Source organism: Tachyglossus aculeatus, chromosome 21 (assembly GCF_015852505.1).
Source record: "Tachyglossus aculeatus isolate mTacAcu1 chromosome 21, mTacAcu1.pri, whole genome shotgun sequence".
NCBI classification, from domain to species: domain Eukaryota; kingdom Metazoa; phylum Chordata; class Mammalia; order Monotremata; family Tachyglossidae; genus Tachyglossus; species Tachyglossus aculeatus.
Window position 1 is genome coordinate 41886603 of NC_052086.1, and position 25541 is coordinate 41912143.

Genomic DNA, 25541 nt, shown 5'->3' on the forward strand with positions numbered 1-25541 from the left:
TGTGTCCAACCCGATTTGCTTGTATCTACCTCAGCGCTTAGAGCAGGGCCTGACCCAGAGTAGGCGCTTAACAAATACCATAATTATTATTTATTATTATTATCATTATTATTAATTCACCGGTTAACACTTTGGGTCACTGACTCGATGGCGTTTTGGGGGCAGTTTCGAGCTCCAAGTGGGCACGCCCTTTGATCACACGCTTCCCCAGCCCACGCTCTTAGACCCATCCTTAGACCTTTTAGACTGTAAACCCACTGTTGGGTAGGGACTGTCTCTACATGTTGCCACCTTGTACTTCTCAAGTGCTTAGTACAGTGCTCTGCACACAGTAAGCGCTCAATAAATACGATTGATTGATTGATTGATCCAGGGGGGCTGAGGGGACCAGCACGATGCAGCAGTGTGGCCTAATGGCTAGAGCCCAATCTGGGAATCGGAAGGACTTGGCTTCTACCTCCGGCTCTGCCACTGGTCTGTTGGGTGACCTTGTCCGAGTCTCTTCACTTCCGTGGACCTCGGTTCCCTCATCTGTAAAATGGGGATTAAGACTGCGAGCCCCATGCGGGACAGGGACTGTGTCCAACCCGATTACCTTGTAGCCACCCCAGGGCTTAGTACAGTGAGAAGCAGTGTGGTTCAGTGGAAAGAGCCCGGGCTTTGGAGTCAGAGGTCATGGGTTCAAACCCCGGCTCCGCCAATTGTCAGCTGTGTGAGTTTGAGCAAATCACTTAACTTCTCTGGGCCTCAGTTACCTCATCTGCAAAATGGGGATGAAGACTGTGAGCCCCCCGTGGGACGACCTGATCACCTTGTAACCTCCCCGGCGCCTAGAACAATGCTTTGCACATAGTAAGCGCTTAATAAATGCCATCATTTTATTAGTAAGCACTCAATAAATGCCATCATCATTATTATTATTACAGTGCCTGGCACATTATAATAATAATAACTGTGGTATTTGTTAAGCGCTTACTATGTGCCAGGCACTGTAATAATGGCATTTATTAAGGGCTTACTATGTGCAAAGCACTGTTCTAAGCGCTGGGGAGGTTACAAGGTGATCAGGTTGTCCCACAGGGGGCTCACAATCTTAATATTCATTTAACAGATGAGCGAACTGAGGCACGGGGAAGTGAAGTGACTTGCCCAAAGTCACACAGCTGACAATTGGCGGAGCCGGGATTTGAACTCCTGACCTCTGACTCCAAAGCCCGGGCTCTTTTCACTGAGCCACGCTGCTTCCCTTACTGTACTAAGCGCTGAGGTGGATACAAGCAAATTGGATTGGACGCAATCCCTGTCCCTCAAGGGGCTCACAGTCTCCAACCCCATTTTACAGATGAGGTAACTGAGGCACAGAGAAGTGAAGTGATTTGCCCAAAGCCACACAGCGGACCAGTGGCAGAGCTGGGATTAGAACCCATAACTGTCTGACACCCAGGCCCGTGCTTTATCCACTATGCCAAACTACCAAATACCACAATTATTATTATTATTATTATTATTATTACTATTATTATTATTATTATTATTATTATTATTACAGACACACACAGAACTACCAATGCAAACAAAGGCCCTCGGGAAGTCGCCGGCTCTTGTCAGGCAAACTGACAGAGATGTACCTGGTACATAAAAAATTAGACAGGGCCATTTGAAAAATCAGACGCTAAAAGCTTCAGACTTCCAAGTCCCCATCCAATTGCTAAAATGAATAATAAAAGGGGTAGCTACAGCTCGCCAGGAAGGACTTCAAAAACTTGCTTACGGGCGGGAGGATGAATATCAGAGAGAAAATGCAGGAGGATGCACAGCAGAGAGAAAAGAGAGAAAATGGATGACTGAAATGATCATTTTTAATTAATAAGCTCATGCCAAGGATTGAGTTTAGCCTGAACGCCGGTTTTGCATTTCAAAGGGCTTCAGAGAGAAAATCTGTGTGCAAATTAAAACACCAATATCTTTCTGCTTCCATCTAGCTCTTCGCCTCTCCTTTTAATTCTCAAAATCTTTTTTCGAACCACTTCGCCTACAAAAAAAGCACTTTGCTTTGAGGTATCGACACGGAGTCGTCCTTTGTATCTGAAGGTGACAACGCTGACATCTCGCTCTATTTATTTCGCGGTAAAGACTCTGCTACGAAGCCTTCCCCGACTAAGCCCTCGTTTCTTCTTCTCCATTCCTTCTCTGTCACCTGAAGCAGCGTGGCTAAGTGGAAAGAGCCCGGGCTTTGGAGTCAGAGGTCATGGGTTCGAATCCCAGCTCCACCATATGTCTGCTGTGTGACCTTGGGCAAGTCACTTAACTTCTCTGAGCCTCAGTTACCTCCTCTGTAAAATGGGGATTAAGACTGTGAGCCCCAAGTGGGACAACTTGATCCCACTGTATTCCCCCCAGTGCACAGAATAGTGCTTTGCACATAGTAAGCGCTTAACAAATGCCATTATTATTATTATTTCAATTCAATTCGATTCAATCGTATTTACTGAGCGCTTATTGTGTGCAGAGCACCGTACTAAGCGCTTGGAAAGTACAATTCGGCAACAGACAGAGACAATCCCTACCCAACAAGGGGCTCACAGTCTAGAAGGGGGAGACAGACAACAAAACAAAGCGAGTAGACGGGCAATGATGTGCACTCTTTATTACCCCCCACCCTCAGCATTGGTTCCCATATCTGTAATTTATTTTTATTAATGTCTGTCTCCGCCTCTAGCCTGGAAGCCCCTTGTGGGCAGGGGACGTGCCTAACGACTCGGTTAGTATCATCCTCTCCTCAGCGCTTAGTACAGTACAATGCACAGAGTGACTGATTGAGGTAGACTGATTGAGGCGAGACTACGTTCTCGCCTGTCCCGCCATCGACCCCCGGCCCATGTCATCCCCCGGGCCTGGAATGCCCCCAATCCCTCTGCCCATCCGCCAAGCTAGCTCTCTTCCTCCCTTCAAGGCCCTACTGAGAGCTCACCTCCTCCAGGAGGCCTTCCCACACTGAGCCCCTTCCTTCCTCTCCCCCTCGCCCCCCTCTCCATCCCCCCATCTTACCTCCTTCCCTTCCCCACAGCACCTGGATATATGTTTGTACATATTTATTACTCTATTTTACTTGTACATATCTATTCTATTTATTTTATTTTGTTAGTATGTTTGGTTTGGTTCTCTGTCTCCCCCTTTTAGACTGTGAGCCCACTGTTGGGTAGGGACCGTCTCTATATGTTGCCAATTTGTACTTCCCAAGCGCTTAGTCCAGTGCTCTGCACACAGTAAGCTCTCAATAAATACGACTGATTGATTGATTGATTGATAGAGCGAGAGGGACGAATAAAACTGAGATCAAAGGCGAATCTCCAGTGTTTGCCCATTCACCTCCATGTCGTTTAGAAACTCCTCACCATCGGCTTTGAAGCCGTCCATCCCCTCACCCCCTCCAACCTCACCTGGCTGCTCTCCTCCTCCAACTCGGCCCGCAGGCTTCGCTCTTCTAATGCCAACTTTCTCCCCGTCCCTCCATCTCGTCTGTCTGGCCGCCGATCCCTCACCCGCGCCCTCCCTCCTCGTACCTGACGGATGATCCGATCATTCGCCCCCGCTTCAAAGCCTTACTGAAGGTCCATCTGAAGCCTCACTGAAGGCCCTAGATCACTGCCACTGTCCGCCTCCTTCGCTCTTATGCTCGAGCTGCCGAACGCTGCTGGTGAAAGTCTAAACACCATGCCAACCTCGTTCACTTCAAGTTTATCCTTTCCTGCCTTAACTCAGCCCTCTCTTCTGCCAGACAAAACTATTTCTCCTCCCTTATTGGCACCCATGCCCATCACCCCCGCCAGCTCTTCCGTACATTCAACTCCCTTCTCAGGCCCCCGGTTCCTCCCCCTCCTCCTTCCCTCACCCCCAACGATCTGGCCTCCTACTTCATTAACAAAATTAAATCCATCAGGTCCGACCTCCCCAAAGTCTCTTCCCCCCTTTCTCCATCCCCCTGGCTCTCAACACTCCTTCCCAGCGGTATCCTCAGAGGAACTCCCCTCCCTCCTCTCAAGTGCTACTCCGGCCACCTGTGCTTCTGACCCCATTCCCTCTCATCTTATGAAATCTCTCGCTCCATCCCTTCTCCCCTCCTTAACTTCCATCTTCAACCGCTCACTCTCCACTGGTTCCTTCCCCTCTGCCTTCAAACATGCCCATGTCTCTCCCATCCTAAAAAAAAACCCTCTCTTGACCCCACCTCACCTTCTAGTTATCGTCCCATATCCCTCCTACCATTCCTTTCCAAACTCCTTGAACGAGTTGTCTACACACGCTGCCTAGAATTCCTCAACAACAACTCTCTCCTCGACCCCCTCCAGTCTGGCTTCCGTCCCCTTCATTCCATGGAAACTGCGCTCTCAAAGGTCACCAATGACCTCCTGCTTGCCAAATCCAACGGCTCATACTCTGTCCTAATCCTCCTCGACCTCTCAGCTGCCTTTGACACTGTGGACCACCCCCTTCTCCTCAACACACTATCTGACCTTGGCTTCACAGACTCCGTCCTCTCCTGGTTCTCCTCTTATCTCTCCGGTCGTTCTTTCTCAGTCTCTTTTGCAGGCTCCTCCTCCCCCTCCCATCCTCTTACTGTGGGGGTTCCCCAAGGTTCAGTGCTTGGTCCCCTTCTGTTCTCAATCTACACTCACTCCCTTGGTGACCTCATTCACTCCCACAGCTTCAACTATCATCTCTATGCTGATGACACCCCGATCTACATCTCTGCCCCTGCTCTCTCCCCCTCCCTCCGGGCTCGCATCTCTTCCTGCCTTCAGGACATCTCCATCTGGATGTCCGCCCGCCACCTAAAGCTCAACATGTCGAAGACTGAGCTCCTTGTCTTCCCTCCCAAACCTTGTCCTCTCCCTGACTTTCCCATCTCTGTTGACGGCACTACCATCCTTCCCGTCTCACAAGCCCGCAACCTTGGTGTCATCCTTGACTCCGCTCTCTCATTCACCCCTCACATCCAAGCCGTCACCAAAACCTGCCGGTCTCAGCTCCGCAACATTGCCAAGATCCGCCCTTTCCTCTCCATCCAAACTGCTACCCTGCTCATTCAAGCTCTCATCCTATCCCGTCTGGACTACTGCACCAGCCTTCTCTCTGATCTCCCATCCTCGTGTCTCTCTCCACTTCAATCCATACTTCATGCTGCTGCCCGGATTATCTTTGTCCAGAAACGCTCTGGGCATATTACTCCCCTCCTCAAAAATCTCCAGTGGCTACCAATCAATCTGTGCATCAGGCAGAAACTCCTCACCCTGGGCTTCAAGGCTGTCCATCCATCCCCTCGCCCCCTCCTACCTCACCTCCCTTCTCTCCTTCTACTGCCCAGCCCGCACCCTCCGCTCCTCCACCGCTAATCTCCTCACTGTACCTCGTTCTCGCCTGTCCCGCCGTCAACCCCCGGCCCACGTCATCCCCCGGGCCTGGAATGCCCTCCCTCTGCCCCTCCGCCAAGCTAGCTCTCTTCCTCCCTTCAAGGCCCTGCTCAGAGCTCACCTCCTCCAGGAGGCCTTCCCAGACTGAGCCCCTTCCTTCCTCTCCCCCTCGTCCCCCTCTCCATCCCCCCATCTTACCTCCTTCCCTTCCCCACAGCACCTGTATATATGTATATATGGTTGTACATATTTATTACTCTATTTATTTATTTATTTATTTATTTTACTTATACATTTCTATCCTATTTATTTTATTTTGTTGGTATGTTTGGTTCTGTTCTCTGTCTCCCCCTTTTAGACTGTGAGCCCACTGTTGGGTAGGGACTGTCTCTATGTGTTGCCAATTTGTACTTCCCAAGCGCTTAGTACAGTGCTCTGCACATAGTAAGCACTCAATAAATACGATTGATTAATTGATTGATTGATTGATCTCCTCCAAGAAGCCTTCCCTGACTAAGCCCTCCTTTCCTCTTCTCCCTCTCCCTTCTGCATCCTTCCCCCCTCCCTCAAGCGAACAGCACTTATGTCCCTATCTCTCATTTATTTATTTCTATTAATGTCTGTCTCCCCCTCTAGACTGTAAACTCGTGGGTGGGGAGTGTGTCTGTTTATTGTTCTACCGTCCTCTCCCAGGTTCTTAGTACAATGCTCTGCCCACAATAAGCGCTCAATAAATACGACTGAATGAACTTCATGGGTCATCAGTTCAGGAGAGGCCAGGGGGTGAACGAGGGCAGTCCAGTCACAGGTCGAAAGGAAGGTTAGAAGATAAAAATTGTGGGGGGTTTTTAAGCACTTACTAACCAGGGACAGTACTAAGTGCTGAGATGGATACGAGTAAATCATCATCATCATCAATCGTATTTATTGAGTGCTTACTGTGTGCAGAGCACTGTACTAAGCACTTGGGAAGTACAAGTTGGCAACATATAGAGACGGTCCCTACCCAACAGTGGGCTCTTGATGCGGGCAGCCGAGTGAAATCATGGATTGTGGGGCTGTAAATTAATTACGGGCAGGGAATGTGTCTGCTACTTTTGTTGTTTTGTACTCTCCCAAGTGTCCAGTACAGTGCTCTGCACAAAAGAGCGCTCAATAAGTACCACTGATCTACTAGTACAGTGCTAATTATGGGCAGTCATTCGTTCAATCGTATTTATTGAGCTCTTATTGTGTGCAGAGCACTGTACTAAGCGCTTGGGAAGTACAAGTCGGCAACAGAGACGGGGTCCCTACCTAACAATGGGCTCACATAATCCCCATTCTTTTTAACAGATGAGGCAACTGAGGCCCAGTGAAGTGACGTGACTTGCCCAAGGCCACACAGCAGACAAGTGGCAGAGCCACTAATTCTACTAATGTGTACTAATTCTGTTCTACCCTTCCCCACAGCACCTGTATATATGTATATATGTTTGCACATATTTATTACTCTATTTATTTATTTATTTATTTTACTTGTACATATCTATTCTATTTATTTTATTTTGTTAGTATGTTTGGTTTTGTTCTCTGTCTCCCCCTTTTAGACTATGAGCCCACTGTTGGGTAGGGACTGTCTCTATATGCTGCCAACTTGTACTTCCCAAGCGCTTAGTACAGTGCTCTGCACACAGTAAGCGCTCAATAAATACGATTGATTGATTGATTAATATAGTACCCTCCACCCAGTAAGCGCTCAATAAATACCACTGATCGATTGATACTGTGTCCCCCGCACGGGACGGGGACCGTGTCCAACCTAATTTGCTTGTATCCACCCCAGCGCTTAGCACAGTGCCTGGCACATAGTAAGCGCTTAGCAAATATGTTGCCAACTTGTATTTCCCAAGCGCTTAGTACAGTGCTCTGCACACAGTAAGCACTCAATAAATACAACTGAATGAATGAATGAACAAATGCCACAATTATTATTATTATTAATATTATTAATAACACTGTATTAAGCAAGGCAGTCTGCTCCCGCCCGAAGAGCTCCGATTTTCCTTGATGACGGTCCTTCCGCTTCCAGGACGACAACTTTAAAAAGCGAACAGCTCGCCCCCGTCCACGCCTAACCGACTTCCTGGCATCCCACCACTCGCTTTCCAAGAGTTTTAAAGACCTCGGCAGGTCCGGAACACACCCTCCCCTGCCAGGAATCACTGATCAATCAATCAATCAATCAATCGTATTTATTGAGCGCTTACTGTGGGCAGAGCACTGTATTAAGCGCTTGGGAAGTCCAAGTTGGCAACATATAGAGACAGTCCCTACCCAACAGTGGGCTCACTGTCTAAAAGGGGGAGACAGAGAACAAAACTAAACATACTAACAAAATAAAATAAATAGAATAGATATGTACAAGTAAAATAAATAAATAGAGTAATAAATATGTACAAACATATATACATATATACAGGTGCTGTGGGGAAGGGAAGGAGGTAAGATGAGGGGGATGGAGAGGGGGACAAGGGGGAGAGGAAGGAAGGGGCTCAGTCTGGGAAGGCCACTGATGCTCTTTCCCTCGGAGAATCCTCCTTGGAGAAAAGAATTTTAGATGCTCTGATTTGGAAAAAAAAAAACAACAAAAATTTAAACCCCGTTAACGGAGAAGGCGAGGTCGATTGTGACTGGTTTGGTTGGTAGACTGAGCTCCCCTCTAGACTGCAAGCTCGTTGTGGATGCGTGGACTACGCCTACCGACTCTGTTCCAGTGGGTTCTAATCCCGGCTCCACCACGCGTCTGCTGTGTGACCTTAATAATAATAATAATAATAACAATAATAATAATAAGAATGTTGGTATTTGTTAAGCGCTTACTATGTGCTAAGCGCTGGGGAGGTTACAAAGTGATCAGGTTGCCCCGCGGGGGCTCACACAATTTGAAGGCCCTCGGTTCCCTCAGCTGTAAAATGGAGATGGAGACTGTGAGCCCCATGTGGGACAGGGGCCTGTGTCTGACCTGATTTGCTTGTATCCACCCCAGCGCTTAGTACAGTGCCTGGTGTGCAGAGCGCTGAGGGAAGCAGCATGGCTGAGTGGCAAGAGCCCGGGCTCGGGAGGCAGAGGTCATGGGTTCTAATCCCGCCTCCGCTACTTGTCAGCTGTGTGAATTTGGGCAAGCCATTTAATAATGATAATAATAATAATAATGGCATTTATTAAGCGCTTACTATGTGCAAAGCACTGTTCTAAGCGCTGGGGAGGAAATAATGTGATCAGGTTGTCCCACGGGGGCTCACAGTCTTCATCCCCATTTTACAGATGAGGTAACTGAGGCCCAGAGAAGAGAAGTGACTTGCCCAAAGTCACACAGCTGACAATTGGCAGAGCTGGGATTTGAACCCATGACCTCTAACTCCAAAGACCGGGCTCTTTCCACTGAGCCACACTGCTTCTCTAACTTCTCTTCTTCTAATTTAACTTCTCTGTTCCTCAGTTACCTCATTTGGAAAATGGGGATGAAGACTGTGAGCCCCATGTGGGACAACCTGATCACCTTGTATTCCCCCCAGCGCTTAGAACAGTGCTTCGCAGATAATAAGCGCTTAACAAATGCCATCTTTATTATTGTTATTAAATACCACAAGTACTCTTATTATTACTATTACTCCCCCAAGCACTTAGCACAATGCTCTGCACACAGTAAATACTCAGTAAATACCACTGATTCTGTGTCCTCCCCCTCTAGACTGAAAGCTCATTATGGGCAGGTTATGTGTCTGCTGCTTCTGTGGTACTGTAATAATAATAATAATGATGACATTTATTAAACACTTACTATGTGCAAAGCACTGTTCTAAGCACTGGGGAGGTTACAAGGTGATCAGGTTGTCTCAATCCCCATTTTACGGATGAGGGAACTGAGGCACAGAGAATAATAATAGTAATAATGATGGCATTTATTAAGTGCTTACTATGTGCAAAGCACTGTTCTAAGCGCTGGGGAGGTTACAAGGTGATCAGGTTGTCTCAATCCCCATTTTACCGATGAAGGAACTGAGGCACAGAGAATAAAAATAATAACAATGGCATTTATTAAGCGCTTACTTTGTGCAAAGCACTGTTCTAAGCGCTGGGGAGGTTACAAGGTGATCAGGTTGTCTCAATCCCCATTTTACAGATGAGGGAACTGAGGCATAGAGAATAATAATAATAATAATGATGGCATTTATTAAGCACTTACTATGCGCAAAGCACTGTTCTAAGTGCTGGGGAGGTTACAAGGTGATCAGGTTGTCCCACGGGAGGCTCACAGTCTTCATCACCATTTTACAGATGAGGGAACTGAGGCACAGAGAAGTTAAGTGACTTGCCCAAAGTCACACAGCTGACAAGCGGCAGAGCCGGGATAGCACTTAATACAGTGCTCTGCACACAATAAGCGCTCAATTAATACGATTGAATGAATGAATGAATACATTTGATGGACTGATTGATCAACTTCCGAAATGCCGCTCCTTCAGTTCTCCAAACTGAAACTTTTTCATCAACTGAGCGGGGTCATGCTTTCACCTGGAAATGAACTCCGTCCGGAAAACCGAGGGGGTCGCCGACGTCGGAAAATCCCGGGGGAATCCGCAAGGGGTTGATCTCTAATATTAATTGTCATAATGATGATAGTATTTGTTAGCCGCTTACTACGTGCCGAGCACTGTTCTAAGCGCTGGAGGGGATACAAGGTGATCAGGTTGTCCCACGTGGGGCTCACAGTCTTAATCTTCATTTTCCAGATGAGGCAACTGAGGCACAGGGAAGTGATTTGCCCAAAGTCACACGGCTGATAAGTGGCGGAGCCGGGATTAGAACCCACGACCTCTGACTCCAAAGCCCGGGCTCTTTCTATTGAGCCACTCTGCTTCTCTGGGCCTGGCACTGTACTAAGCAGCGTGGCTTAGGGGAGAGAGCATGGGCCCAGGAGTCAGACGGACCTGGGCTCAAATCTTGTCTGCTGGGAGGCCTTGGGCAAATCACTTCACTTCTCAGGGCCTCAGTTCCCTCATCTGGAAAATGGGGATGAAGTCTGGGGGCCCCACGTGGGACAAGGACCGTGTCCCACCTGATTATCCGGCATCTACCCCAGCGCTTAGAACAGTGCCCGGCACAAAGTAAGCGCTTAACAAATACCATCATTATTATCATTATTACTACGCGCTGGGGTGGAGATGAGCAAACCGGGTTGGCCACACTCCCTGTCATTTATTAATTTATTTAATCGAATTTATTGTGCGCTTACTGTGCTTACTGTGTAAAAGTCAGCAACATATAGACTGTGAGACCGTTGTCGGGTAGGGAACGTCTCTATATGTCGCCGACTTGTACTTCCCAAGCGCTCAGTCCAGTGCTCTGCACACAGTAAGCGCTCAGTAAATACGACTGAATGAATGAAGGAAAGTAACGGACGTTAGTAATTAATTTCCAGCGTGAAGTCAGTCGGGGAAACTTCGCCAGGGCGAGCGTCCCGGTCGGACCCATTCCGGCCGCCCGCGTTACTTCACTCGCGTCTCGCTGATTAGGATGCGAGTCGACCCCTTTTAGACTGTGAGCCCACTGTTGGGTAGGGACTGTCTCTATATGTTGCCAACTTGTGCTTCCCAAGCGCTTAGTACAGTGCTCTGCACACAGTAAGCGCTCAATAAATATGATTGATGATGATGGCGTGCCGCTTAATGCCGTCCGCCGTCCGACGCCACCTGCTTCGGGGCTGAACTGCGTGACGACGTCCTCCTCGGCCAACGGCGCTAAGAGCCCTAAGTGGATCTCTCTCCTCTTCCTTCCTTCATTTCTCCCCCTTTCCTTCGCGCCCCGAGCCGATAATGCTCTGAAATGAGGCAATCCTATCTGCTGACCCGCCGCGTCCGAGGACCAAATCAGATTAGGGTGGTGAAGGAATTAATAATGACATTACACGCTCAACTGACCCCTGACGGGGCTTCGAATGGCTTCGGGGTCTCCGGGCCATGGATGCCGATGGGCAGGGGCCGCCGGAGTTATTGGATTTCACGCCCATTTGGCTCTGTCTTTTAGTAAACGTACTGGGCCGCTGTGAGCTCATCGTGGGCGAGAGAAGGCGTCTGTCGACTCTTTTCTACTGGACTCTCCCTAGCGCTTAGAACAGTGTATATATCCATTATTCTACTTATTTCTATTGATGCCCGTTTACTCGTTTTGATGTCTATCCCCCCCTCTAGACTGTGAGCCCGTTGTGGGCAGGGATTGTCTCTCCTTATTGCTGTATTGTACATTCCAAGCAGTTAGTACAGTGCTCTGTGCACAGTAAGCGCTCAATAAATACGACTGATTGATGGCCTTACTGATCTGGCCAGAGGTATTTGGTGGTATTTTTTCAGATATTTCCCCCCCCGTTACTATGGCAGGTGGTATTTGACAATGTTCTGCTTAGGGGCTGCTGAGAGCCCAATTAGAAAAACAGCAAATGGGTTTCCCTTTGGGCTTTAATATCCTGGTTAGCTTCTACATGGTCTCTCTCCCATTCATTCAATCATTCATTTATTCAATCAGTCGTATTTATTGAGCGCTTACTGTGTGCACAGCAATCAATCAATCAATCAATCGTATTGATTGAGCGCTTACTGTGCGCAGAGCACTGTACTAAGCGCTTGGGAAGTCCAAGTTGGCAACATATAGAGATGGTCCCTACCCAACAGTGGGCTCACAGTCTAGAAGGGGGTGACAGAGAACAAAACAAAAAATATTAACATAATAAAATGAATAGAATAGATATGTATAAGTAAAATAAATAGAGTAATAGCACTGTCCTAAGCACTTGGAAGAGTACAATCCAACAATATACACACACATTCCCTGCCCTCCCCCCTGCCCTACCTCCTTCCCCTCCCCACAGCACCTGCATATAAGTTTGTACAGATTTTATTACTCTATTTATGTTACTTGTACATACTTACTGTTCTATTTATTTTGTTAATGGTGTGCATCTAGCTTTAATTCTATTTGTTCTGACGACTTGAAACCTGTCCGCGTGTTTTGTTTTGTTGTCTGTCTCCCCTTTCTAGACTGTGAGCCCGTTTTTGGGTAGGGACCGTCTCTACATGTTACCAACTTGTACTTCCCAAGCGCTTAGGACAGTGCTCTGCACACAGTAAGCACTCAATAAATACGATTGAATGAATGAATGAATGAATAAATACGACTGAATAAATGAATGAATTCTAAACGGTCTCTCCCATTCCTTCAATCATTCATTCATTCAATTCATTCAGTGGTATTTATTGAGCACTTACTGTGTGCAGAGCACTGTCCTAAGCACTTGGAAGAGTACAATCCAACAATATACACACACATTCCCTGCCCACAATGAGTTTACAGTCTTGCGGGGTGGAGAAAAACCTGTGATGAGGTAATCTATCAATCCAAAGATCGATCGTAGTTTTTCATTCATTCACTCATTCAGTCGTATTTATTGAGCGCTTACTGTGCGCGGAGCACTGTACAAAGCATTGGGAAAGTACAAATCGGCAACATCTAGAGACGGTCCCTACCCAACAACGGGCTCCCAGTCTAGAAGGGGGAGACAGACAACAAAACAACACAAACAGACAGGTGACACCTCAAGCCGAGAAGCGGTGTGGCCCTAGTGGCTAGAGCCCGGGCCTGGTTGTCCGAAGGATCTGGGTTCTAATCCCAGCTCCAGTTTTTGAGCACTCACTAAGCGATTCGGAGAGTTGGTAGACATGTTCCCTGATGATGATGATATTTGATAAGCGCTCACTATGTGCAAAGCACTGTTCTAAGAGCTGGAGAGGCTACAAGGTGATCAGGTTGTCCCACGTGGGGCTCACAGTTTTAATCCCCATTTTACAGATGATGGAACTGAGGCACAGAGAAGTTAAGTGACTTGCCCAAAGTCACACAGCTGACGGAGCCGGAATTTGAACCCATGACTTCTGACTCCAAAGCCCATGCTCTTTCCACTGAGCCACGCTTCCCTGCCCACAGGGAGCTTAGAATCAACAGGAGAAGCAGCATGGCTTAGTGGAAAGAGCCCAGGCTTGGGAGTCAGAGGACCTGGGTTCTAATTCTGGCTCCGCCACTTGTCTGGTGTGTGACCTCGGGCAAGCCGCTCAACTTCTCTGTGCTCAGTTCCCTCATGTGTAAAATGGGGAATAAGACTGGGAGCCCCACGTGGGACAATCTGATTACCCTGTATCTACCCCAGCGCTTAGAACAGTGCTTTGCACATAGCAAGCGCTTAATAAATGCCCTCATCATCATCATCAAGTCACTTAACTTCTCTGAGCCTCAGTTACCTCATCTGTAAAATGGGGATTAAGATTGTGAGCCCCATGTGGGACAACCTGATCACCTTGTATCCCCCCCCCGGAACTTAGAACAGTGCTTTGCACATAGTAGGTGCTTAACAAATGCCGTCATTATTATCAAATGTGCCCATCTGAATGTGCCCATCTGAATTCCCAGGAATGCATTCCTCATGGAATCCATTCCTCATGGAGGAATGCATGGAGGGACCATTCCTATGGTTATACATATTTATTACTCTATTTATTTATTTATTTATTTATTTATTTTACTTGTACATTTCTATCCTATTTATTTTATTTTGTTGGTATGTTTGGTTCTGTTCTCTGTCTCCCCCTTTTAGACTGTGAGCCCACTGTTGGGTAGGGACTGTCTCTATGTGTTGCCAATTTGTACTTCCCAAGCGCTTAGTACAGTGCTCTGCACATAGTAAGCGCTCAATAAATACGATAGATTGATTGATTGATTGATGGAGAAGCAGCGTGGCTCAGTGGAAAGAGCACGGACTTTGGAGTCAGAGGTCATGGGTTCAAATCCCGGCTCTGCCAACTGTCAGCTGTGTGACCTTGGGCAAGTCACCTCACTTCTCTGGGCCTCAGTGACCTCATCTGTAAAATGGGGATGAAGACTGTGAACCCCCCGTGGGATAACCTGATCACTTTGTAACCTCCCCAGTGGTTAGAACAATGCTTTGCACATAGTAAGCGCTTAATAAATGCCATTATTATTATTTGCAGAGTCTTGCCCTTCTCATTTCCCTGTGCTCGGAATTTAGTAAAGCGCTTCACAAATACGATAATTATTATTACGTACGATTGAATGGATGATTGGCTCGTGGGGTTCTTTACGCACCTTGTTCCCTTCATTGATCCACCCCGAGCTCTTGACCCCGAAGGCCGCCTGGGAGGCGGAGACGTCCAGACAGGTGACGGGCTGGCCGTACACCCAGTGCAGAACTCGGCCGGCCTCTCCCGCCCTGAGGACGTAGACCGCGTCTTCGGCCGCTGCGACCGCCACGGGACACTGGCCGCTGGCCGCGAGCAGGTGAAGAAAATTGACCTGTCCGGAGAAAGAATCCATCAATCAATCAATCGTATTTACTGAGCGCTTATTGTGTGCAGAGCACCGTACTAAGCGCTTGGGAAGTACAAGTTGGCAACATAGAGAGACGGTCCCTACCCAACAGTGGGCTCACAGTCTAAAAGGGGGAGACAGAGAACAAAACCAAACATACTAACAAAATAAAATAAATAGAATATGAATCAATCAATCAATCGCATTTATTGAGCGCTTACTGTGTGCAGAGCACTGGACTAAGCGCTTGGGAAGTACAAGTTGGCAACATTATAGAGACAGTCCCTACCCAACAGTGGGCTCACAGTCTAAAAGGGGGAGACAGACAACAAAACCAAACATACTAACAAAATAAAATAAATAGAATAGATATGTACAAGTAAAATAAACAAATAAATAGAGTAATAAATATGGACAAACATATACACATATATACAGGTGCTGTGGGGAAGGGAAGGAGGTAAGATGAGGGGGATGGAGAGGGGGACGAGGGGGAGAGGAAGGAAGGGGCTCAGTCTGGGAAGGCCTCCTGGAGGAGAGAAATGGAAACGAGACTGTATGCTCCTCCTCTAGACTGAAAACTCGTTGGAAACAGGTAATAATAATAATAATAATAATAATAATGGCAGTTATTAAGTGCTTACTATGTGCAAAGCACTGTTCTAAGAGCTGGGGAGGTTACAAGGTGCTCAGGTTGTCCCACGGGGGGCTCACCGTCTTCATCCCCATTTTACAGATGAGGGAACTGAGGCCCAGAGAAGTTAAGTGACCTGCCCAAAGTCACACAGCTGACAATTGGCGGAGCCGTGATTTGAACCCCTGATCTCTGACTCCAAAGCCCGGGCTCTTTCCATTGAGCCATGCTGCCCTCCTAGGTAATGAGTCTGTTTTATTATAATAATAATAAGAATAATAATGACGGCATTTGTTAAGCGCTTACTATGTGCCAAGCACCGTTCTACGCACCGGGGTAGGTATGTCCCACGTGGGGCTCACAGTCTTCATCCCCATTTTCTGGATGAGGTAATTGAGGCACAGAGAAGCGAAGTGCCTTGCCCAATGTCACATAGCTGACAAGTGGTGGAGTCGGGATTAGAACCCATGACCTTTTCATTCATTCATTCAATCATATTTATTGAGCGCTTACTGTGTGCAGAGCACTGCACTAAGCGCTTGGGAAGTCCAAGTTGGCAACATCTAGAGCCGGTCCCTACCCGACAGTGGGCTCACAGTCTAGAAGGGGGAGACAGAGAACAAAGCAAAACATATTAACAAAATAAAATAAATAGAATAAATATGTACAAATAAAATGAATAAATAGAGTAATAAATACACACAAACATATGTACATATATAGGTATATATGACTCCCAAGTCCAGGCTCTTTCCACTGAGCCATGCTGCTTCTCAGGAATAATAATACTGGTATTTAAGTGCTTACTCTGTGCCAAGCACGGTTCTAAGCGCTGGGGGAGATACAAGGTGATCAGGTTGTCCCACGTGGGGCTCACAGTCTTCATCCCCATTTTCCAGATGAAGTAACTGAGGCCCAGAGAAGTGAAGTGACTTTCCCCAGGTCACACAGCTCACAAGGGGCGAAGCTGGGATAAAAACCCACGACGTCTGACTCCAAAGCCTGTGCTCTCTCCACTAAGCCACGCTGTACTCTCCCAAGTGCTTAGGACAGTGCTCTGCACACAGTAAGCGCTCAGTAAATATGATTGAAGAATTATGGCATTTGTTAGGCACTTACTATGTACCAGGTACTGTTCTAAACCCTGGGGTAGATATGAGATGATCGGGTTGGACATGGTCCCTGTCCCACATAGGGCTCACGGTCTTAATCCTGATTTTACAGAGGGGGGAACTGAGGCACAGAGAAGTGAAGTGACGAGCCCACGGTCACACAGCAGACAAGTGGAGGAGGCGGGATTAGAACCCATGACCTTCTGATCCCAGGCCTGTGCTCTTTCCACTGAGCCACACTGCTTCTATATTTCTATTGTTATGGCGCACTTTCCAAAGCACTTAGTATGGTGCTCTGCACACAGTAAGCTCTCAATAAATACAACAATCAATCAATCAATCAATCGTATTTATTGAGCGCTTACTGTGTGCAGAGCACTGTACTAAGCACTTGGGAAGTACAAGTTGGCAACATATAGAGACAGTCCCTACCCAACAGTGGGCTCACAGTCTAAAAGGGGGAGACAGCCTGACGGACCACCCAATTTCATTCATTCATTCATTCAATCATATTTATTGAGCGCTTACGGTGTGCAGAGCACTGTACTAAGCGCTTGGGAAGTACAACTTGGCAACATATAGAGACAGTCCCTTCCCAACAGTGGGCTCACAGTCTAGAAATTCCCACAGCAGGCTAGGAGCGGAGCCGAATTCGAACCCAGGTCTCCTGACTCCCGGGCCTGTGGTCTACCCAGTAGGTGGTCTAACCACTAGGCTTTCCACCTGAAATCCCCCTTAGATTAACCCTGCAACAAGCAGTAGCTTCACCTTTTCGTCCATCAGAGGAGGACGAGGAACCGAGGCTGACGGGTTCCAAATCGTTCATCATCCCTATTTATTGAGTGCTTACTGTGTGCAGAGCACTGGACTAAGCACTTGGGAAGTACAAGTTGGCAACATGTAGAGATAGTCCCTAATAATGAATGATGGCATTTATTAAGCGCTTCCTATGTGCAAAGCACCGTTCTAAACGCTGGGGAGGTTACAGGGTGATCAGATTGTCCCACGAGGGCTCACAGTCTTAATCTCCATTTTACAGACAAGGGAACTGAGGCACAGAGAAGTGAAGTGACTTGCCCAAAGTCACCGAGCTGACAATTGGTGGAGCCGGGATTTGAACCCATGACCTCTGACTCCAAAGCCCGGGCTTTTTCCACTGAGCTACGCTGCTTCTCTACCCAACAGCCGGCTAACAGTCTAGAGGGGGGAGACACAATGAAACGAAACAAGTAGACAGGTAATAATAACAATAATGATGGCATTTATTAGGCGCTTACTATGTCCAAAGCACTGTTCTAAGCGCTGGGGAGGTTACAAGGTGATCAGGTTGTCCCTAGTGGGGCTCACAGTCTTAATCCCCATTTTACAGACGAGGGAACTGAGGCCCAGAGAAGTGAAGTGACTTGCCCAAAGTCACCCAGTTGACAATTGGTGGAGCCGGGATTTGAACCCATGACCTCTGACTCCAAAGCCCTGGCTCTTTCCACTGAGCTATGCTGCTTCTCTACCCAACAACCGGCTAACAGTCTAGAGGGGGAAGACACAACGAAATGAAACAAGTAGACAGGTAATAATAACAATAATGATGGCATTTATTAAGCGCTTACTATGTGCAAAGCACTGTTCTAAACGCTGGGGAGGTTACAGGGTGATCAGGTTGTCCCTCGTGGGGCTCACAGTCTTAATCCCCATTTTACAGACGAGGGAACTGAGGCCCAGAGAAGTGAAGTGACTTGCCCAAAGTCACCCAGCTGACAATTGGTGGAGCCGGGATTTGAACCCGTGACGTCTGACTCCAAAGCCTGTGCTCTTTCCCACTGAGCCACGCTGCTTCTCAGGCGAATCTGTTAAGCGCTTACTATGTGCCAAGCACTGTTCTAAGCCCTGGGGGAGATACAAGGTCATCAGGTTGTCCCAAATGGGGCTCACGGTCTTAATCCCCGTTTTACAATAGTAAATCCCGCGGTTCCCCGCTCTCCGTGCTTCAGATTGAGTACCTTGACTCCTGTAACCGCGAAATGACTCTGCCGTCCTACGGACGGACTCGTCCCGATGACGAAAAGTCCATTAAGGACATTTGTTATCATGGCAACCCCCCTCTGCTCCGGCTCCATTCATTTTGGAGGAGAAGAAGAGAGGGTGGCAAAAGTTAAGTGACTTGGCGCTAAGCCTGGAGAGCATCCGGGGCGCTTAAGATATAGATCGTGACCCCGTGCTTGGCGCAGAGTGAGCGCATAACGAATACCAGGATTATTATTATTGGGAAGCAGCGTGGCTCAGTGGAATATATATATATGTATATATATTTGTACATATTTATTACTCTATTTATTTTACTTGTACATATCTATCCTATTTATTTTATTTTGTTAGTATGTTTGGTTTTGTTCTCTGTCTCCCCATTTCAGACTGTGAGCCCGCTGTTGGGTAGGGACTGTCTCTATATGTTGCCAATTTGTACTTCCCAAGCGCTTAGTACAGTGCTCTGCACAGAGTAAGCGCTCAATAAATACGATTGATTGACTGATTGATTGATTGATTGAAAGAGCCCGGGCTTTGAAGTCAGAGGTCAGGGGTTCAAATCCCGGCTCCGCCAATTGTCAGCTGGGTGACTTTGGGCAAGTCACTTCACTTCTCTAAGCCTCAATTCCCAATCTGTAAAATGGGGATGAAGACGGTGAGCCCCCCCCGTGGGACAACCTGATTCATTCATTCATTCAATCACATTTATTGAGTGCTTACTGTGTGCAGAGCACTGTACTAAGCGCTTGGGAAGTACAAGTTGGCAACATATATACAGTCCCTACTCAACAGTGGGCTCACGGTCTAGAAGGGGAGTCACCACATTAAGCCCTAAATTCCTAAGATAAACGTATACTTGCACATTCTACATTACCACTGGAATCCTAAACCCCATATGACTTCTTTCATCAACTCCTCCTCTCACACTTCCTTGGAATTACGATAAAAATTGGAAGCAGGACTAGGGGATAAACCAGAAACGTGGATGGATGTGAGGAGCACACTGGAAGAAAGTTATGTAGTTACTCAACTCGTGAACTCGAAGCATTTCTCTAAGTCCCTTTTGTCAAAGGCAAACTACCATTAGTTTGCTGTCTCAGAGATAGTTCCCAGGAAATAAAAGCAAGAAAGAATATATTTCCTAGCAACCAGGAAAGCAAATACTTAATTATTCTTCTTCCTAATCAGGTATTTCAGAACTGCCCAGATCCACACATCATTCCCAATAATGCTGGGGAAAGAATGTTAATGGCAATGATCGGTATATTAATAGGGGGTAAAGTTTCCATCCAATGCTTTATTATCCCTTTTCTCAAGATTGCCTTTTATCTTTTTATCTTTTTGATCACCTTGTATCCTCCCCAGCGCTTAGAACAGTGCTTTGCATATAGTAAGCACTTAATAAATGCCATCATCATCATCATCATCAACTGTGCCCATCTTGAATTCCCAGGAATGCATTCCTCATTGACAGAGTCTTGCCCTTCTCCTTTTCCTTTTGCCTGGACCAAAAAGCTGCCTGCCTCCGCTTCTGATCCAGCATCAATCGATCCATCAGTCGCACTTATTGAGCACTTATCGTACGCCGAGCACCGTACTAAGCGTTTGGGAGAGTACGGAAGAACAGAGTCGGGCACGTGGGAAGCAGCAAGGCGTAGTGGCTAGAGCCCGGGCCTGGGGATCAGGAGGTCGTAGGTTCTAATCCTGGCTCCGCCGCTTGTCTGCTGTGTGACTTTGGGCGAGTCACTTCAATCTCGGTGCCTCAGTTACCTCATCTGTAAAATGAGGATTAAGACCGTGAGCCCCATATGGGACAATCTGATTCCCAGCTCTTAAAACAGTGCTTGGCACAGAGTAAGCACTTAACAAATACGATTATTATTATTATCTGACTCCCAGGCTGCTTCTCAATTAGTACAATGGTAACAAATACCACCTGTATATATGTATACATGTTTGTACATATTTATTACTCTATTCATTTATTTTACTTGTACATAGCTATTCTATTTATTTTATTTTGTTAATATGTTTGGTTTTGTTCTCTGTCTCCCCCTTCTAGACTGTGAGCCCGCTGTTGGGAAGGGACCGTCTCTAGATGTTACCGACTTGTACTTTCCAAGCGCTTAGTACAGTGCTCTGCACACAGTAAGCACTCAATAAACACGACTGAATGACTGAATGAATGAAAGTGATTTGCCCAAAGTCACACAGCTGACAAGCGGCGGAGCCGTGATTAGAACCCGTGACCTCTGACTCCCAAGCCCGGGCTCTTTCCACTGAACCACGCTGCTTCTCTGTGTGCTCAGCACATAGTAAGCGCTCGATAAATACAATTCAATGAATGAATGAATGAACAGATGAGGTGGACGTATTCCCTGCCCACAACAAGAGCACAGTCTAGAAGGGGAGACAGATTTTGAAATAAAGACAGATAGTGGAAATGGCAGTTGCACAATATGGACGTAAGTGTTTTGGAGATGAAGGTGGGTGAGAATCAAGTAGGAACCGTCTCTATACGTTGCCGACTTGTACTTCCCAAGCGCTTAGTACAGTGCTCTGCACACAGTAAGAGCTCAATAAATACGACTGAATGAATGAATGAATGAATGAATGGGCTACAGAAGCAGTGTGACCTAGTGGTTAGAGCCTGGGCCTGGCTGTGGGCCTTGGGCAAATCACTTCGCTTCTCTGGGCCTCAGTTACCTCATCTGTAAAATGGGTAAGAAGACTGTGAGCGCCACTTGGGACAACCTGATTACCTTATATTTACCCCAGCGCTTAGAACAGTGCTCGCTTGGCACATAGTAAGCACTTAACAGGTAATAATAATAATGGCATTTGTTAAGCGCTTACTATGTGCGAAGCTCTGTTCTAAGCGCTGGGGATACAAGGTGATCAGGTTGTCCCACGTGGGGCTCACAGTCTTAATCCCCATTTTACAGATGTGGGAACTCAGGCTCAGAGAAGTTAAGTGACTTGCCTAAGGTCACACAGCAGACATGTGGCAGAGCCAGGATTAGAACCCATGACCTCTGACTCCCAAACCCATGCTCTTTCCACTGAGCCACACTGCTTCTATTATTATTATTATCATCATTATTATTATTCTCTGGGCCTCATTTCCCTCATCTGTCAAATGGCGATTAAGACTGTGAGCCCCACGTGGGACAGGGACTGCATCCAACCTGATTAGCTTATATCTACCCCAGCGCTTAGAACAGTGTCGGGCACACAGTAAGTACTCCCTCTAGACTGTAAGCTCTTTGTGGGCAGGGAATGTGTCTATTTGTTGTTCTATTATCCTCTCCCAAGCGCTTTCGTACAGTGCTTTGCACACAGTAAGCGCTCAATAAATATGATTGAATGACTGCTTAACAAAGTGCTTGGCACAAAGCAAGCTCTTAATAATAATAATGATGATGGCATTTATTAAGCACTTACTATGTGCAAAGCACTGTTCTAAGCGCTGGGGAGGTTACAAGGTGATCAGGTTGTCCCACGGGGGGCTCACAATCTTAATCCCCACTTTACAGATGAGGGAACTGAGGCCCAGAGAAGTGAAGTGACTTGCCCAAAGTCACACAGCTGACAATTGGCAGAGCCAAGATTTGAACCCATGACCTCTGACTCCAAAGCCCGTGCTCTTTCCACTGAGCCATGCTGCTTCTTAAGAAATACCATCATTATTATTATTATAAGAATAAATATTGAATGAAATGAAATGAAGTAAAATAAAATAAAATAAAATAAAATAAAATAAAATAAAACAAGGTCTCCCTGCTCCAGGCCAGATCATTCATCACAAGCAGTGTGGCTCAATGGAAAGAGCATGGGTTCAGGAGTCAGAGGTCACGGGTTCAAATCCCGGCTCCGCCAATTGTCAGCTGTGTGACTTTGGGCAAGTCACTTAACTTCTCTGGGCCTCAGTTCCCTCATCTGGAAAATGGGGATGAAGACTGTGAGCCCCCTGTGGGACAACCTGATCACCTTATAACCTCCCCAGCACTTAGAACAGTGCTTTGCACATAGTAGGCGCTTAATAAATGCCATTATTATTATTACTATTATTATTATTAGACTGTAAGCTTGTTGTGGGCAGGGGATGTGTCTATTTGTTGTTCTGTTGTCCTCTCCCAAGAGCTTTCATACAGTGCCTTGCACACGGTAAGCGCTCAATCAATGATTGAGTGACTGCTTAATCAATCAATCAATCGTATTTATTGAGCGCTTACTCTGTGCAGAGCACTGTACTAAGCACTTGGGAAGTACAAGTTGGCAACATATAGAGACAGTCCCTACCCAACAGCAGGCTCACAGTCTAAAAGGGGGAGACAGAGAACAAAACCAAACATACTAACAAAATAAAATAAATAGAATAGATCCGTACAAGTAACAAGGTGCTTGGCACATAGCAAGCGCTTAAGAAATACCATCATTATTATTATTATTATTATAAGAATAATAAATCTTATTATTAGACTGCCCAGTCTTTTAGACTGTGAGCCCACTGTTGGGTAGGGGCTGTCTCTATATGTTGCCAATTTGTACTTCCCAAGCGCTTAGTACAGTGCTCTGCACACAGTAAACGCTCAATAAATACGACTGATAAGAATAAATATGAAATGAAATAAAATGAAATGAAGTGAAATCAAATCAAATCAAATGAAATACAATAAAACCAGGTCTCCCAGCTCCGCGCCAGATCGTTCATCGCACACCAGCCCAGGAGCGCTTTTAGACTGTGAGCCCACTGTTGGGTAGGGACTGTCTCTATGTGTTGCCAATTTGTACTTCCCAAGCGCTTGGTACAGTGCTCTGCACATAGTAAGCGCTCAATAAATACGATTGATTGATTGATTGATTTGACTTTGAAGGGGCTTAGCTCTTGTTTTCCAGCGCAACGGCTTATTTTCCTGACTGTTCAATGGGGGTCTTTCATCAGAGGCCAAAGAACGCTGACTTTGGCAGGGTCTGACGTTCGTTAGTCGGGCGCTTCGTAACCGAAACATCGGAGGCTCCTTTTCTTCTGGACGAAAACCCGCTACGCCAAGCCCTTCGATGCCAAGCACCTACTAGACGCTTCTGCCGCACGGACACCGCTTCTATCCGAGGCCACGGGGGCGATGGGCTAAGCGGGGGCGGTCTAGGAATTACTCAAATCTAGCAAAATTATTGCCGGGCTTTCAGGTGGGTCTGCCGAGTCACTGCCTCGGTTCGGATTTTTCGGTTCATTCTGGCGAGAAGAGAAAGGACCAAGGCTTGGGAGTCAGAGGATCTGGGTTCTAATCCCATAATTAATAATAATAATGATGATGGTATTTGTTAGGCGCTTACTATGTGCCAAGCACTTCCCTGCTGTGCCACCCTGGGTGAGTCACTTTCCAGAGAAGCAGCGTGGCTCAGTGGAAAGAGCCCGGGCTTTGGAGTCTCCCATAATTAATAATAATGATGATGGTATTTGTTAGGCGCTTACTATGTGCCAAGCACTTCCCTGCTGTGCCACCCTGGGTAAGTCACTTTCCAGAGAAGGAGCGTGGCTCAGTGGAAAGAGCCCGGGCTTTGGAGTCAGAGGTCACGGGTTCAAATCCCAGCTCCGCCAATTGTCAGCTGTGTGACTTTGGGCAAGTCACTTAACAATAATAATAATGGCATTTATTAAGCGCTTACTCTGTGCCAAGCACTGTTCTATTATGTTGCAAACTTGTACTTCCCAAGCGCTTAGTACAGTGCTCTGCACACAGTAAGCGCTCAATAAATACGATTGATGATTTATTAAGCGCTTACTATGTGCAAAGCACTGTTCTAAGCGCTGGGGAGGTTACAAGGTGATCAGGTTGTCCCACGGGGGGCTCACAGTCTTCATCCCCATTTTACAGATGAGGGAACTGAGGCCCAGAGAAGTGAAGTGACTTGCCCAAAGTCACCCAGCTGACAATTGGCGGAGCCAGGATTTGAACCCCTGACCTCTGACTCCAAAGCCCGGGCTCTTTCCACTGAGCCACGCTGCTTCATAATCATAATAATAATGACATTTACTAAGCACTTACTCTGTGCCAAGCACTGTTCTAAACGCTGGGGAGGTTACAAGGTGACCAGGTTGTCCCACAGGGGGCTCACAGTCTTCATCCCCATTTTCCAGATGAGGGAACTGAGGCCCAGAGAAGTGAAGTGATTTGTTCAAAGTCCCACAGCTGACAACTGACAGAGCCAGGGTTTGAACCCACGACCTCTGACTCCAAAGGCCGGGCTCTTTCCATCGAGCCACGCTGCTTCTGCGTGGTAATAATAATGATGATGGTATTTATTAGGTGCTTACTACGTGCCAAGCACTTCCCTGCTGTGCCACCCTGGGTGAGTCACGTTCCTGAGAAGCAGCGTGGCTCAGTGGAAAGAGCCCGGGCTTTGGAGTCAGAGGTCACGGGTTCAAATTCCAGCTCCGCCAATTGTCAGCTGTGTGACTTTGGGCAAGTCACTTAATAATAATAATAATAATGGCATTTATTAAGCGCTTACTACGTGCAAAGCACTGTTCTAAGCGCTGGGGAGGTTACAAGGTGATCAGGTTGTCCCATGTGGGGCTCCCAGTCTTAATCCCCATTTTACAGATGAGGGAACTGAGGCCCAGAGAAGTGAAGTGGCTTGCCCAAAGTCACACAGCTGACAGTTGGCAGAGCCGGGATTGAAACCAGCTTAAATTTTCTGTGCCTCACTTACCTCATCTGTCAAATGGGGGTTAAGACTGTGAGCCCCCTGTGGGACAACCTGATCACCTTGTATCCTCCCCAGCACTTAGAACAGTGCTTTGCACAAAATAAATGCATAATAAATGCCATCATTATTATTATTTACTTCTCTGGTTCTTCAATGCTTCAGCTGTAAAATGGGGATCCAATACCTGTGCATTCCATCGTTCAGTGGTATTTTATTGAGCGCTGCCTGGGTGCA

The 25541-nt window shown here is 46.9% G+C and overlaps 1 protein-coding gene across 1 annotated transcript in view; it reads right to left on the reverse strand.

Moving 5' to 3' along the window:
• The window catches only part of FBXW8 (F-box and WD repeat domain containing 8), a 204909-nt gene that overhangs the window by 67851 nt on the left and 111517 nt on the right, over positions 1-25541 (reverse strand). Inside the window, exon 7 of the mRNA XM_038762758.1 lies at positions 14604-14810. Within this exon, the coding sequence (XP_038618686.1) occupies positions 14604-14810 (207 nt within the window). The remainder of the gene's footprint in view (positions 1-14603; positions 14811-25541) is intronic.